Source organism: Dryobates pubescens, chromosome Z (genome assembly GCF_014839835.1).
Source record: "Dryobates pubescens isolate bDryPub1 chromosome Z, bDryPub1.pri, whole genome shotgun sequence".
NCBI lineage: Eukaryota > Metazoa > Chordata > Aves > Piciformes > Picidae > Dryobates > Dryobates pubescens.
This window is the reverse complement of record NC_071657.1, coordinates 89,866,843-89,880,738: the sequence shown is the minus strand read 5'-3', so window position 1 is coordinate 89,880,738 and position 13,896 is coordinate 89,866,843. Positions and strand designations below refer to the sequence as shown.

At 49.1% G+C, this 13,896-nt stretch overlaps 1 protein-coding gene across 1 annotated transcript in view; it reads right to left on the bottom strand.

The window, feature by feature from the left end:
* Positions 1-12,396: 12,396 nt before the first annotated feature.
* SPEF2 (sperm flagellar 2) overlaps positions 12,397-13,896 on the bottom strand; it is a 93,497-nt gene continuing 91,997 nt past the window's right edge. The window contains 1 exon segment of the mRNA XM_054177824.1: positions 12,397-12,459. Coding sequence (XP_054033799.1) covers positions 12,397-12,459 — 63 coding nt within the window.

Here is a 13,896-nt window from a genome sequence, read left to right as displayed (position 1 = left end):
GCCAGCCCCCGTGTCACTGACGGCGACGTGGCCTCTAGTGGGGCCGGGAAGGGTTGTCAGGGCGGCTGGTCCTCCTCCTCCGGGCTCGCCCAGCTAGCTGAGAGGAGCGTCGGTGGCTGCTTCGGTAGCGCACAGCCTCCTCTCGATCCTCTTCTGGCGCTTCTCGCTCCCTGTTAGTGGGACCGGGGTCTGAGGGGGTGCTGCTGGGACCCCCCGGTAGGTCTGAGCTGGGGGCAGAGAACCGTCCTCCGGAGGCGCGGAGGCTACCCTCCCGCTCTTCAGCAGCATCAGCGCCCCCGAGCCCCATCCGGCGTCGAGCCTCGCTCCTGCACAGGAGTACGACGGCGTCCGTCAGGCAGAGAACAAACCTCCTTGTGTGCCTGTCCACGGGCAGTGGCCTTGGGCCTGCTGGCCAGGCAGCCTCAGCAGAGTCGAGTCCATGGACAGCTGGGTGGCCAGGAGCTCCTTCTGCTGACCCGTGGGCTGCAGCTGGTGTGATGGCATGCCCCCTAAAGTCATCATCTCCCTGCACTGAGTGCAAGATGGAGCTTACCCTCCCCCTGCAGAGGGGGCACTCAGGCTTGCTCTCAGCCCACTGCAGGATGCATGGGTAGCAGAACTGGTGGAGGCATGGCACCACGTAGCCAGCCTCCTCCCAGCTGTCCAGGCATATTGAACAGCAGTTCCCTGGTTCTGTGGCCATGCTCTCTGTGCCCTGCAGTGGGTTATGGGCAGCTGGGGACGTTGACCCCCTCCCTGTCAGCGGCACTGCAGCAGTGGATGTCACGCTGGAACGGAAAGAGAAGCCACCATCATTTGCTAGTCCAGGGAGGGGTGTAAGAAATGTCCAGGCCCCTCGAGAAGGAAACCTTCCCATCTCCTAAGGGTGAGGTTCCCCCATCCAACTCACCTCTGCTCCTGTGAGTCTGCCTCCTGGATGACCTGGCTGCCTGAACCGAGCAGTAAGGTATGGTAAGATCATGTTTGTGACTACCTGAAGAACCTAAACAGACACAAGTCTATGGGTCCTCATGAGATGAGGGAACTGGCTGATGTAGTTGTCAAGCCTTTCCCCACAATATTTGAAAAGTCCTGGTAGTCAGGTGAAGTGCCTGGAGATTGGAAAAAGGGAAATTTTGTGCTCATTTTTAAGAAGGGTAATAAAAAGGACCCTGGAAATCACCAACCTCTCAGCCTTAGCTCTGTGGCTATGAAGATCATGGAACAGATCTCAGATAACACACATGGAGGACAAGCAGGTGATTTGAGACAGCCAGCAAGGCTTCACCAAGAGCAAGTCCTGCCTCTCCAGCCTAGTGGCTTTTTACAATGGAGCCACTACATCAGTGGACAACAGAAGACCAAAAGAAGTTTTCTGTCTGTAAAGCATTTGACACAGGTTTCCTGCCTCCCCCCCCCCCCCCCATCCCCAAGATTCTTCTCTCTAAAGTGGAGAGATAGGGATTTGATGGGTGAACAGTTCTGGGGATAAGGAATTGGTTAGATGGTCACATCCAGAGGGTAGTGGTTGACAGCTTGATGTTCAGATGCAGACAGGTGACAAGTGGTGCCCCTCAGGCATCAATAGTGGGACCGTTGTTGTTCAATATCTTCATCCATGATACAGACCCTCAGCAAATTTGCTGATGATACCAAGCTGAGTAGTGCTGTTGACATGACTGAAGAACACAGGCTGGAGAGGTTGGCTCAGCTGAATCTCATGAGGTCAAATAAGGTAAAGTATAAAGTCCTACACCTGGGTAAGGGCAGTCCTTGATACCAACACAGGGTGAGGAATGATGAGCTCAAGGACTGTCCTGCAGAAAAGAACCTGAAAGTACTGACCAACAAGAAGCTGGACATGAGCCAACGGTGATGACTTGGAGTCCAGCAGGCACACAGTATCCAGTGTGTCCATCAGGTAGAGAGAGGAGCTCTTGATGTCTGAGCCACCAGAGAATTTTCCCCAGCCCTGCCTGGTTCAGGCAGCCAGGACATCCAGGAGGCAGACTCACAGGAGCAGAGGTGAGTTGGATGGGGGAACCTCACCCTTAGGAGTTGGGAGGGTTTCCTTCTCGAGGGGCCTGGACATTTCTTATACCCCTCCCTGGACTAGCAAATGATGGTGGCTTCTCTTTCCGTTCCAGCGTGACATCCACTGCTGCAGTGCCGCTGACAGGGAGGGGGTCAACGTCCCCAGCTGCCCATAACCCACTGCAGGGCACAGAGAGCATGGCCACAGAACCAGGGAACCGCTGTTCAATATGCCTGGACAGCTGGGAGGAGGCTGGCTACGTGGTGCCATGCCTCCACCAGTTCTGCTACCCATGCATCCTGCAGTGGGCTGAGAGCAAGCCTGAGTGCCCCCTCTGCAGGGGGAGGATAAGCTCCATCTTGCACTCAGTGCAGGCAGATGATGACTTTAGGGAGCATGCCATCACACCAGCTGCAGCCCACGGGTCAGCAGAAGGAGCTCCTGGAGACCCAGCTGTCCATGGACTCGACTCTGCTGAGGCTGCCTGGCCAGCAGGCCCAAGGCCACTGCCCGTGGACAGGCACACAAGGAGGTTTCTTCGCTACCTGACGGACGCCGTCGTACTTCTGCGCAGGGGAGAGCCTCGTCGCCGGATGGGGCTCGGGGGCGCTGATGCTGCTGAAGAGCGGGAGGGTAGCCTCCGCGCCTCCGGAGGACGGTTCTCTGCCCCCAGCTCAGACCTACCGGGGGGTCCCAGCAGCACCCCCTCAGACCCCGGTCTCACTAACAGGGAGCGAGAAGCGCCAGAAGAGGATCGAGAGGAGGCTGTGCGCTACCGAAGCAGCCACCGACGCTCCTCTCAGCTAGCTGGGCGAGCCCGGAGGAGGAGGACCAGCCGCCCTGACAACCCTTCCCGGTCCCACTAGAGGCCACGTCGCCGTCAGTGACACGGGGGCTGGCTGGGCCGGCAGGTAGGGCTCAGGGGCTGGGTTCACCTGGGGACTGGCCTAAATGTAGTTATTTTGCAATAATGTTACACAATAAAGGCTTATAGCACACGTAAATTACGCTACACATGGCCTTTCTCATACAATCGTAGACTCACAGAATCATAGAATGGGTTGAGTTGGAAGGGACCTTAAAGATCATCTAGTTCCAGCTCCAGTGGACAGGGACACCTTCCACTAGATCATATTGCTCAAGGCTTCATCCACCCTGACCCTGAAAACTTCCCGGGAGGTGGCATCCACCACCTTCCTGGGCAACCTGCTCCAGTGTCTCACCACCCTTACTCTAAAGAATTGCTTTCTACTATCTGGTATAAATAGACACTGCTTGATCTGCAGCCCATTCCCTCTTGTCCTATCATTACAAGCGCTTGTAAAACATTCCTCTGCAGCTTTCTTTTAGGCCCCCTCCAGGTACTGGAAGGCTGCTGTAAGGTGACCCCAGAGCCTTCTCTTAACCATGCTGAACAGCCCAAAACTCTTGCAACAGGTCCTCAGAGCAGAGGTGCTCAGCCCTCTGATCATCTTTGTGGCACCCCTCTGGATCTGCTTCAGCTGGGGGCCCCAGAACTGGATGCAGTACTCCAGGTGGGGTCTGACAAGAGCAGTGCAGAGGGGGGGAATCACCTCCCTCATCCTGCTGGTCACAATTCTTTTGCTGCAGCCTGGGATATGGTTGGCCTTCTGGGCTGCAAGTTCACATTGCTGGCTCCTGTTAAGGTTTTCATCAATTGACACCCTTGAGTCCTTCTCCTCAATACCTCTCTCAAGGCATTCCTTGCCCAGCCTGTATTTGTGCTTGGGGTTGTCCCAACCCAGGCATAGGGCCTTGCGCTTGCTGCTGAACAGCAGCACAGCTCTCTAGATTGCAGATTTGGATGGCAAATGGGTGCCTCTGTGCTGCTCAGAAGAGTCACTGCTATCACCCATTGCTTTTTGTTGGTTGCTGGAGCTGTTTTACAGCAGGGATCCAGTCTGGCTGCTTTACTTGGGCCTCTGGACTTAACCAGATGCAGGCTCATTTCCCTCATCAGTCTGCAGAGCCATAAATTGTTTCTACAGTGCCACAAATCATTTTGGCAGTGCTACCTCAGGTTTGGAGGGAGGTTTCTTCTTCCTGATAGTTCTTCCCCTCTCAGTGTGCCATTCCCCACCATTGCTGGCTTCCTCTGTTTCTAGGTGTGCTGACACAGGAGTTTGGGACTGTTTGGCCATAGGCTGCGGGTTCAGTGCAGATTGCACTCGAGTCCAGATTAAAAGCCTTTCTAGTCCTGACCAGAAATTCCAAATGGCTTGCCAGTATCAACACATGTTTTTTCACTGAGTCGATTAAATTTATTCCTTTAGAATAATTAAGCTACTCTTGTATGTGTGTGTTTGTACTCTCAATTCACATCCATTCTGAATGAAATTCTCATTAAATTAATAATAAATGAGAGAATATTTTTATTACACCAACTGATTCAGACAGAAGAAGCAAGCAATTCTGCTGTTTTTCACTGTTTGCTTTTGCCTCTTAAGGCTGCTCTATTAAGGGGTCTCCTTCCAGCTTGGTAGTTTTTCTTGCTCCAAATTTTTGCCTTCTATCCTGAGACTCTTGCAGGCACAGCAATACAAAAACTACCACACATTTTAGTAACTCTGCATTTTAATTGTGATCAATTTCAATAGCGAGCCTAGGATATACTTTACTTCTGTACACCTTAATGCTTGCATTAACCTGTTAGTTTGGGTGAACTGCTATCATATAATTACTGAGGACAACAAGGTATTGTTTGTTAATATGAATACTATTGTGCAAGTGATGTCATGTTACATTTTCTTATCCTGCTTTCAAATCTTGAATAGTCCTTGAAAAACCTCTACTTTTGAAGACAGAGATGTTGCATTGTATTTCTGTACATCTGTGTTTTGAATACATTTAACATAGGTGATTGCATCAAACTTGTCCTTTCTAAATTGTCCTGTGTTTTCACTCCTGCTGTTGATGGCAAGTTTGATAATTTCAGTAACATTACTCAGATATTCACTCAGATAGAGGTTCTTCCAGGATAGGATTTCTAAGGATGCATAGTTAATGTGCTTATAAAAATACCCCACCTTTTTCTTTTTTTTGTACATTAAACAGTTATTACAAAATGTGTTTATCCTCACAGAATCTATTTAATATTACACAACTAGAGGAACTCCATAAGGAACTCCATGTATTATTTAACAAAGTAAAATACTTTATATCTAGGAAGAGTTCATACAGATTATATTCAGTAAGTCTTATGAAGTGGACCACATAGTCCACAGTTAATATTTAAAGCTTTCAGAGAAAAAAAAACCACAACCAACCAAAGAAAATGCAAACAAACAACCCCACCCCCACCCCCCCCTAAAAAAAGCCCAGCTGAATCACTGAATCACTGTCTACTTACAGGCTGTAGATCTAATACTTATGAAAGTTGAGAAGCCTTGTTCATGTGGTGTTTTAAATGTCACAGAATCTCAGAATCACAGAATGGTAGCGATTTGGAAGGGACTTCTGGAGCTCATCAAGTCCAACACCCCTGCCACAGCAGATTCACTTAGGACAGGCCACACAGGAACACTCCCAGACAGTTTTTTAGTAACTGAAAAGACAGACTCCACTACCTCTCTGGCCAGCCTGTTCCAGTGCTCCATCACCCTCACAGTAAAGGTTTTCCTCATACTGAGGTAGAACTTCCTCCGTTCTAGTTTATATCCACTGACCCTTGTCCTGTCAGTGGGCACCACTGACAAGAGACTGGCACCTTTATCCTGACACCCAACCCCAACAGAGCAGGGTAGGGGGACAGCAAAATCTACCTCAAATGGCTTGCCACGTTCTTCTTAATGTACCCCAGGATACCATTGGCCCTAGGCCACAAGGCACATTGCTGGCTCATCATCACCTTCTTGTTCACCAGGACTTTTGAACCTTATTGGTTTCCTCTCTGCACAACTCTCCAGTCTGTCCAGATCTCACTGAAAGGCAGAGCAGCCTTCTGCTGTGTCAGCCACTCCTCCCAGTTTCATAGGATCAGCAGACTTGCTGGGAGTGCACTCCATCCCCTCACTCAGGTCAAGGAAGATGTTGAATAAGGCTGGACCTAGTACTCACCCCTGGGGAGCACCAATAGCTGGAGGCATCCAGCTGGGCTCTGTGCCACTGATCACAACCCTCTGAGCTCTGTTGTTTAGCCACTGCTCAATCCATCTCACAGTCCACTCATTTGACCCACATTTCTTGACCTTACCTATGAGGATGTTATAGCATGAAAAGCCGTGATGAAGTCAAGGTCCACAACATCCACTGCTCTTCCTTCATCTGTCCAGCTAGTCACCACATCGTAGAAGAATGTGAGATTAATCAAGCATGATTTCCTCCCCCCTGAAGAACACAAATGGTGAGATGAGAAGGCTGAAGCTCTCAACCACTTTTTTTCCTCGGTCTTCACTGGCAATCTCTCTTCCAACACCTGCCAAGTTATAAAACCGTAAGGTGGGGATAAAGGCAGTGAAGTCCCTCACACTGTATGTGAAGATCAGGTTTGTGGCCCCCTGAGGCATCCAAGCATATTCAAGTCTATAGGACCTGATGAGATGCACCCCAGAGTCCTGAGAGAACTGGTTGATGTAGTATTTGAGAAGTCTTGGAAGAAGGGAAACATTGTTCCCACTCTTAAAAAGGGTAGAAAGGAGGACCCTGGGAACTATCAACCTGTTAGCCTCAGCTCAGCCCCTGGAAGCTCATGGAGCAGATTCTCCTAGAAGCTCTGATAAGGCACATGGAGGTCACAGAGGTGATCAAATACAGCCAACATGGCTTCACTAAGGGCAAATCCTGCCTGATGATCCTAGTGGAGTGGTATCAGTAGAAAAGGAACAACCTACAGATGTCATCTATCTGCACTCAGTGAAAAAACATGTGTTGATACTGGCAAGCCATTTGGAATTTCTGGTCAGGACTAGAAAGGCTTTTAATCTGGACTCGAGTGCAATCTGCACTGAACCCGCAGCCTATGGCCAAACAGTCCCAAACTCCTGTGTCAGCACACCTAGAAACAGAGGAAGCCAGCAATGGTGGGGAATGGCACACTGAGAGGGGAAGAACTATCAGGACGAAGAAACCTCCCTCCAAACCTGAGGTAGCACTGCCAAAATGATTTATGGCACTGTAGAAAGAATTTATGGCTCTGCAGACTGATGAGGGAAATGAGCCTGCATCTGGTTAAGTCCAGAGGCCCAAGTAAAGCAGCCAGACTGGATCCCTGCTGTAAAACAGCTCCAGCAACCAACAAAAAGCAATGGGTGATAGCAGTGACTCTTCTGAGCAGCACAGAGGCACCCATTTGCCATCCAAATCTGCAATCTAGAGAGCTGTGCTGCTGTTCAGCAACAAGCGCAAGGCCCTATGCCTGGGTTGGGACAACCCCAAGCACAAATACAGGCTGGGCAAGGAATGCCTTGAGAGAGGTATTGAGGAGAAGGACTCAAGGGTGTCAATTGATGAAAACCTTAACAGGAGCCAGCAATGTGAACTTGCAGCCCAGAAGGCCAACCATATCCCAGGCTGCAGCAAAAGAATTGTGACCAGCAGGATGAGGGAGGTGATTCCCCCCCTCTGCACTGCTCTTGTCAGACCCCACCTGGAGTACTGCATCCAGTTCTGGGGCCCCCAGCTGAAGCAGATCCAGAGGGGTGCCACAAAGATGATCAGAGGGCTGAGCACCTCTGCTCAATAGTGGGACCGTTGTTGTTCAATATCTTCATCCATGATACAGACCCTCAGCAAATTTGCTGATGATAGCAAGCTGAGTAGTGCTGTTGACATGACTGAAGAACACAGGCTGGAGAGGTTGGCTCAGCTGAATCTCATGAGGTCAAATAAGGTAAAGTATAAAGTCCTACACCTGGGTAAGGGCAGTCCTTGATACCAACACAGGGTGAGGAATGGTGAGCTCAAGAACAGTCCTGCAGAAAAGAACCTGAAAGTACTGAGCCAACGGTGATGACTTGGAGTCCAGCAGGCACACAGTATCCAGTGTGTCCATCAGGTAGAGAGAGGAGCTCTTGATGTCTGAGCCACCAGAGAATTTTCCCCAGCCCTGCCCGGTTCAGGCAGCCAGGATATCCAGGAGGCAGACTCACAGGAGCAGAGGTGAGTTGGATGGGGGAACCTCACCCTTAGGAGTTGGGAAGGTTTCCTTCTCGAGGGGCCTGGACATTTCTTACACCCCTCCCTGGACTAGCAAATGATGGTGGCTTCTCTTTCCGTTCCAGCGTGACATCCACTGCTGCAGTGCCGCTGACAGGGAGGGGGTCAACGTCCCCAGCTGCCCATAACCCACTGCAGGGCACAGAGAGCATGGCCACAGAACCAGGGAACCGCTGTTCAATATGCCTGGACAGCTGGGAGGATGCTGGCTACGTGGTGCCATGCCTCCACCAGTTCTGCTACCCATGCATCCTGCAGTGGGCTGAGAGCAAGCCTGAGTGCCCCCTCTGCAGGGGGAGGGTAAGCTCCATCTTGCACTCAGTGCAGGCAGATGATGACTTTAGGGAGCATGCCATCACACCAGCTGCAGCCCACGGGTCAGCAGAAGGAGCTCCTGGAGACCCAGCTGTCCATGGACTCTACTCTGCTGAGGCTGCCTGGCCAGCAGGCCCAAGGCCACTGCCCGTGGATCCAGTGGGAGGCTTCTATGTGTACACCTGGGCATTCATCTTCTGGCAGTACCCCACTGTCCTCTATCCCCTGATGCCTTGGTTGCACCAGGAGATGGTGCAGATCATTGAGGATGCCCAGGAAGCAGCATTGGTGCAGGACTTAATCCTCGTCAGCCTGGGCTACTTTGGCCTGCATGAGGAGGCTCTGATCCCGGTGCTGCGGATTGCCCTGGGCAGGCACACAAGGAGGTTTGTTCTCTGCCTGACGGACGCCGTCGTACTCCTGTGCTGGAGCGAGGCTCGACGCCGGATGGGGCTCGGGGGCGCTGATGCTGCTGAAGAGCGGGAGGGTAGCCTCCGCGCCTCCGGAGGACGGTTCTCTGCCCCCAGCTCAGACCTACCGGGGGGTCCCAGCAGCACCCCCTCAGACCCCGGTCCCACTAACAGGGAGCGAGAAGCGCCAGAAGAGGATCGAGAGGAGGCTGTGCGCTACCGAAGCAGCCACCGACGCTCCTCTCAGCTAGCTGGGCGAGCCCGGAGGAGGAGGACCAGCCGCCCTGACAACCCTTCCCGGCCCCACTAGAGGCCACGTCGCCGTCAGTGACACGGGGGCTGGCTGGGCCGGCAGGTAGGGCTCAGGGGCTGGGTTCACCTGGGGACTGGCCTAAATGTAGTTATTTTGCAATAATGTTACACAATAAAGGCTTATAGCACACGCAAATTACGCTACATATGGCCTTTCTCATACAATTGTAGACTCACAGAATCATAGAATGGGTTGAGTTGGAAGGGACCTTAAAGATCATCTAGTTCCAGCTCCAGTGGACAGGGACACCTTCCACTAGATCATATTGCTCAAGGCTTCATCCACCCTGACCCTGAAAACTTCCCGGGAGGTGGCATCCACCACCTTCCTGGGCAACCTGCTCCAGTGTCTCACCACCCTTACTCTAAAGAATTGCTTTCTACTATCTGGTATAAATAGACACTGCTTGATCTGCAGCCCATTCCCTCTTGTCCTATCATTACAAGCGCTTGTAAAACATTCCTCTGCAGCTTTCTTTTAGGCCCCCTCCAGGTACTGGAAGGCTGCTGTAAGGTGACCCCAGAGCCTTCTCTTAACCATGCTGAACAGCCCAAAACTCTTGCAACAGGTCCTCAGAGCAGAGGTGCTCAGCCCTCTGATCATCTTTGTGGCACCCCTCTGGATCTGCTTCAGCTGGGGGCCCCAGAACTGGATGCAGTACTCCAGGTGGGGTCTGACAAGAGCAGTGCAGAGGGGGGGAATCACCTCCCTCATCCTGCTGGTCACAATTCTTTTGCTGCAGCCTGGGATATGGTTGGCCTTCTGGGCTGCAAGTTCACATTGCTGGCTCCTGTTAAGGTTTTCATCAATTGACACCCTTGAGTCCTTCTCCTCAATACCTCTCTCAAGGCATTCCTTGCCCAGCCTGTATTTGTGCTTGGGGTTGTCCCAACCCAGGCATAGGGCCTTGCGCTTGTTGCTGAACAGCAGCACAGCTCTCTAGATTGCAGATTTGGATGGCAAATGGGTGCCTCTGTGCTGCTCAGAAGAGTCACTGCTATCACCCATTGCTTTTTGTTGGTTGCTGGAGCTGTTTTACAGCAGGGATCCAGTCTGGCTGCTTTACTTGGGCCTCTGGACTTAACCAGATGCAGGCTCATTTCCCTCATCAGTCTGCAGAGCCATAAATTCTTTCTACAGTGCCATAAATCATTTTGGCAGTGCTACCTCAGGTTTGGAGGGAGGTTTCTTCGTCCTGATAGTTCTTCCCCTCTCAGTGTGCTATTCCCCACCATTGCTGCCTTCCTCTGTTTCTAGGTGTGCTGACACAGGAGTTTGGGACTGTTTGGCCATAGGCTGCGGGTTCAGTGCAGATTGCACTCGAGTCCAGATTAAAAGCCTTTCTAGTCCTGACCAGAAATTCCAAATGGCTTGCCAGTATCAACACATGTTTTTTCACTGAGTGCAGATAGATGACATCTGTAGGTTGTTCCTTTTCTACTGATACCACTCCACTAGGATCATCAGGCAGGATTTGCCCTTAGTGAAGCCATGTTGGCTGTATTTGATCACCTCTGTGACCTCCATGTGCCTTATCAGAGCTTCTAGGAGAATCTGAGCCAACCTCTCCAGCCTGTGTTCTTCAGTCATGTCAACAGCACTACTCAGCTTGCTATCATCAGCAAATTTGCTGAGGGTCTGTATCATGGATGAAGATATTGAACAACAACAGTCCCACTATTGATTCCTGAGGGGCACCACTTGTCACCTGTCTGCATCTGAACATCAAGATGTCAACCACTACCCTCTGGATGTGACCATCTAACCAATTCCTTATCCCCAGAACTGTTCACCCATCAAATCCATATCTCTCCACTTTAGAGAGAAGAATCTTGGGGATGTGGGGGGGGGGGGGGGGAGGCAGGAAACCTGTGTCAAATGCTTTACAGACAGAAAACTTCTTTTGGTCTTCTGTTGTCCACTGATGTAGTGGCTCCATTGTAAAAAGTCACTAGGTTGGAGGGGCAGGACTTGCTCTTGGTGAAGCCTTGCTGGCTGTCTCAAATCACCTGTTTGTCCTCCATGTGTGTTATCTGAGATCTGTTCCATGATCTTCATAGCCACAGAGCTAAGGCTGAGAGGTTGGTGATTTCCAGGGTCCTTTTTATTACCCTTCTTAAAAATGAGCACAAAATTTCCCTTTTTCCAATCTCCAGGCACTTCACCTGACTACCAGGACTTTTCAAATATTGTGGGGAAAGGCTCAGCCTTCTCCTCATCTCTTGACACCAGTTCTCCACTCTGTTCATCAGACAGGGAATGCTTTCTTTAACCTTCCTCTACTGGTTGAGGTACCTGTAGAAGCCGTTCTTGTTATTCTTTGTCTCTCTTGCCAAATTCAGCTCCAGCTGTGCCTTGGTCTTCCTGACATCATCCCTACACAACTGGGCAGTGTTCCTGTACTCCTCCTAGGCTACCTGTCCCTGTGTCCGCTGTCTTTGCAGTTCCTTTTTGTTCTTCATTTTGACCAGGAAGTCCTGACTCACCCATGCCATTTTCTTCCCTTCCTTGCCTGATTTCTTACACCTCAGCACTCAGAGCTCTTGTGCTCTATGGAAAGCATCCTTAAAGATCTGCCAGCTCTCTTCTGCTCTCTCACCCCTTAGGACCGTTTCCCAGGAGGTTCTACTGACAGACTCCTTGAAGAGCTGAAAGTTTGCTTTCCTAAAATTCAGAGTCCTGACAGTACTCCTCACCTGTCCTATATCCCTGAGGACTGTGAATTCCTCCAGTGCATGATCTGTGCAGCCCAGGCTGTCTCCGATCTTGACATCACTGATGAGCTCACTTGCAATCATGACCAGTACTGCACCATCAGGTCCAGTATTGCATTCCCTTGGGATGGCATCCTCTGTTCTTACCAATTATAAATAAGGACACTATCGGCTCTTGTTCTAGTTCAGAAATTGGTTTAATTTTAATTAGAAATATCATAAAGTTATTTCATATGAACTACCCATAAGCTTCCTTGCTTCGTTTCAATTTTTAAATTTAGAGTTATAGAGGATGTCTGTTTGCAGTAGAATTTTGTTCTCACAACAATAAACAAACAATCCTTTCCCATGTAATGGAGAACTGGAGACTGAAGACATTCCTTAGAAACTTAAATGTTTTCTTCATGAACAGCAGTGTTTCATGCATAGCTGTCTTCACGTGGTGCCTTTTTCCAGCAGTTGACTGTGTTTGGGTTTTTGGAGAAGGATTTTGATATCCTGTGAACAAGCAAATTAAATGTTAAAAGCTCATTTCATTCTGCAACCTAATCTACTTTAAAACTTTTAATAATAATGCCTGTCTTTCCATGGGGTGAACTTTCTGGCTACTAAATAGAACATTGTGATGAAAACCCAGCTTCAGTGGAGAGACATTACTATAAACTACACTTTCCGTAGGTTATGTCTAATGTTTTCCAGAAGGGTGCTGCAAACAGTGCTGTCATTCAGCTTACACACTATGTATGCTCAGCACAGTGACGAAAACGTGAGCATACAGGGACAATTGCAGAAGAACATTCTTCATGGCAAATTCCAGAGGAGCTCTTGATGTATCACAATTATCAGTGAGATGATGTTTTCATGTTGTCCACACAACGTCATTGCTTTCACCAGTTTTGCAAAGCTACAGTGTGATAAAATGAAGTCCTTAAAGTAAGCAGTAATCTTAAGCAATTGCTTAAACTTATTAGTAAAGAGATGTATTAAGACTTGTTTAAATCACTCCATAGTATTCAGAACATACAGAGGCAAATTCTTCAATAAAGTTTCTTTATGTGTCATACTTCAGGATGAATTTGAAAAACATTTAAAGGAAATAGATATGAACTCACTAATATTTGGAATAATACATACTTGCATTTGGCCTTTTATTGTTTTGCTTTTTTTCTCTCCGGTTCTGCATATTCTGCATTTCTGCAAGTCTCAGGAGGAGACTTGATGGAGTGCTTGGTGCCATGGGTTAGTTGTTTCGGTGGTGTTGGATTGGTTGATGGGTTGGACGAGATGATCTTGAAGGTCTCTTCCAACCTGGTTTATTCTATGTATTTATAACACATTGGCTGATTTGCTGCTCTTCAATAGTTTTGTGTCAGAACAAATTTCAGCAATACTATCCATTGTGTAAATATGTGTTGAACATTTAATAAAAAAATAAATAGCAATATAACTTCCTAGTATTTTTTGGTATTGTTGGTAAACACCTTTTTTTTTCATTAGAAGAAGTATTAACAGAGACTTTATAAAATAAACTAGTTTAAAATCAGATACATACTCTAATATATCTATCTTGTGCATATTTTGAAGACACAGCCCTTTTTCAACAGCAGAAACTGCCTTTTACAATCTGATGCAGAAAAGAGGGGGGCAGGACAACATGTAAGTATGTGTTGAGAATGAAAGAAAGCTTCCTCTGAATAGATTCTATTTATGTAACTACCAGTTTTGCACGATAAACCAAAACTAAATACCCTTTTTTCCCTCTGTTTTCACTGGCAGCCTTGCTCCTCACCCCTCCGAAGCTGAAGGCCCTCTAGGTGAGGACCAGAGGGGTATAGTCCTTCCCACTGTAAGGTAAGATCAGGTTTGTGACTACCTGAAGAACCTAAACAGATACAAGTCTATGGGTCCTCATGAGATGAGGGAACTGGCTGATGT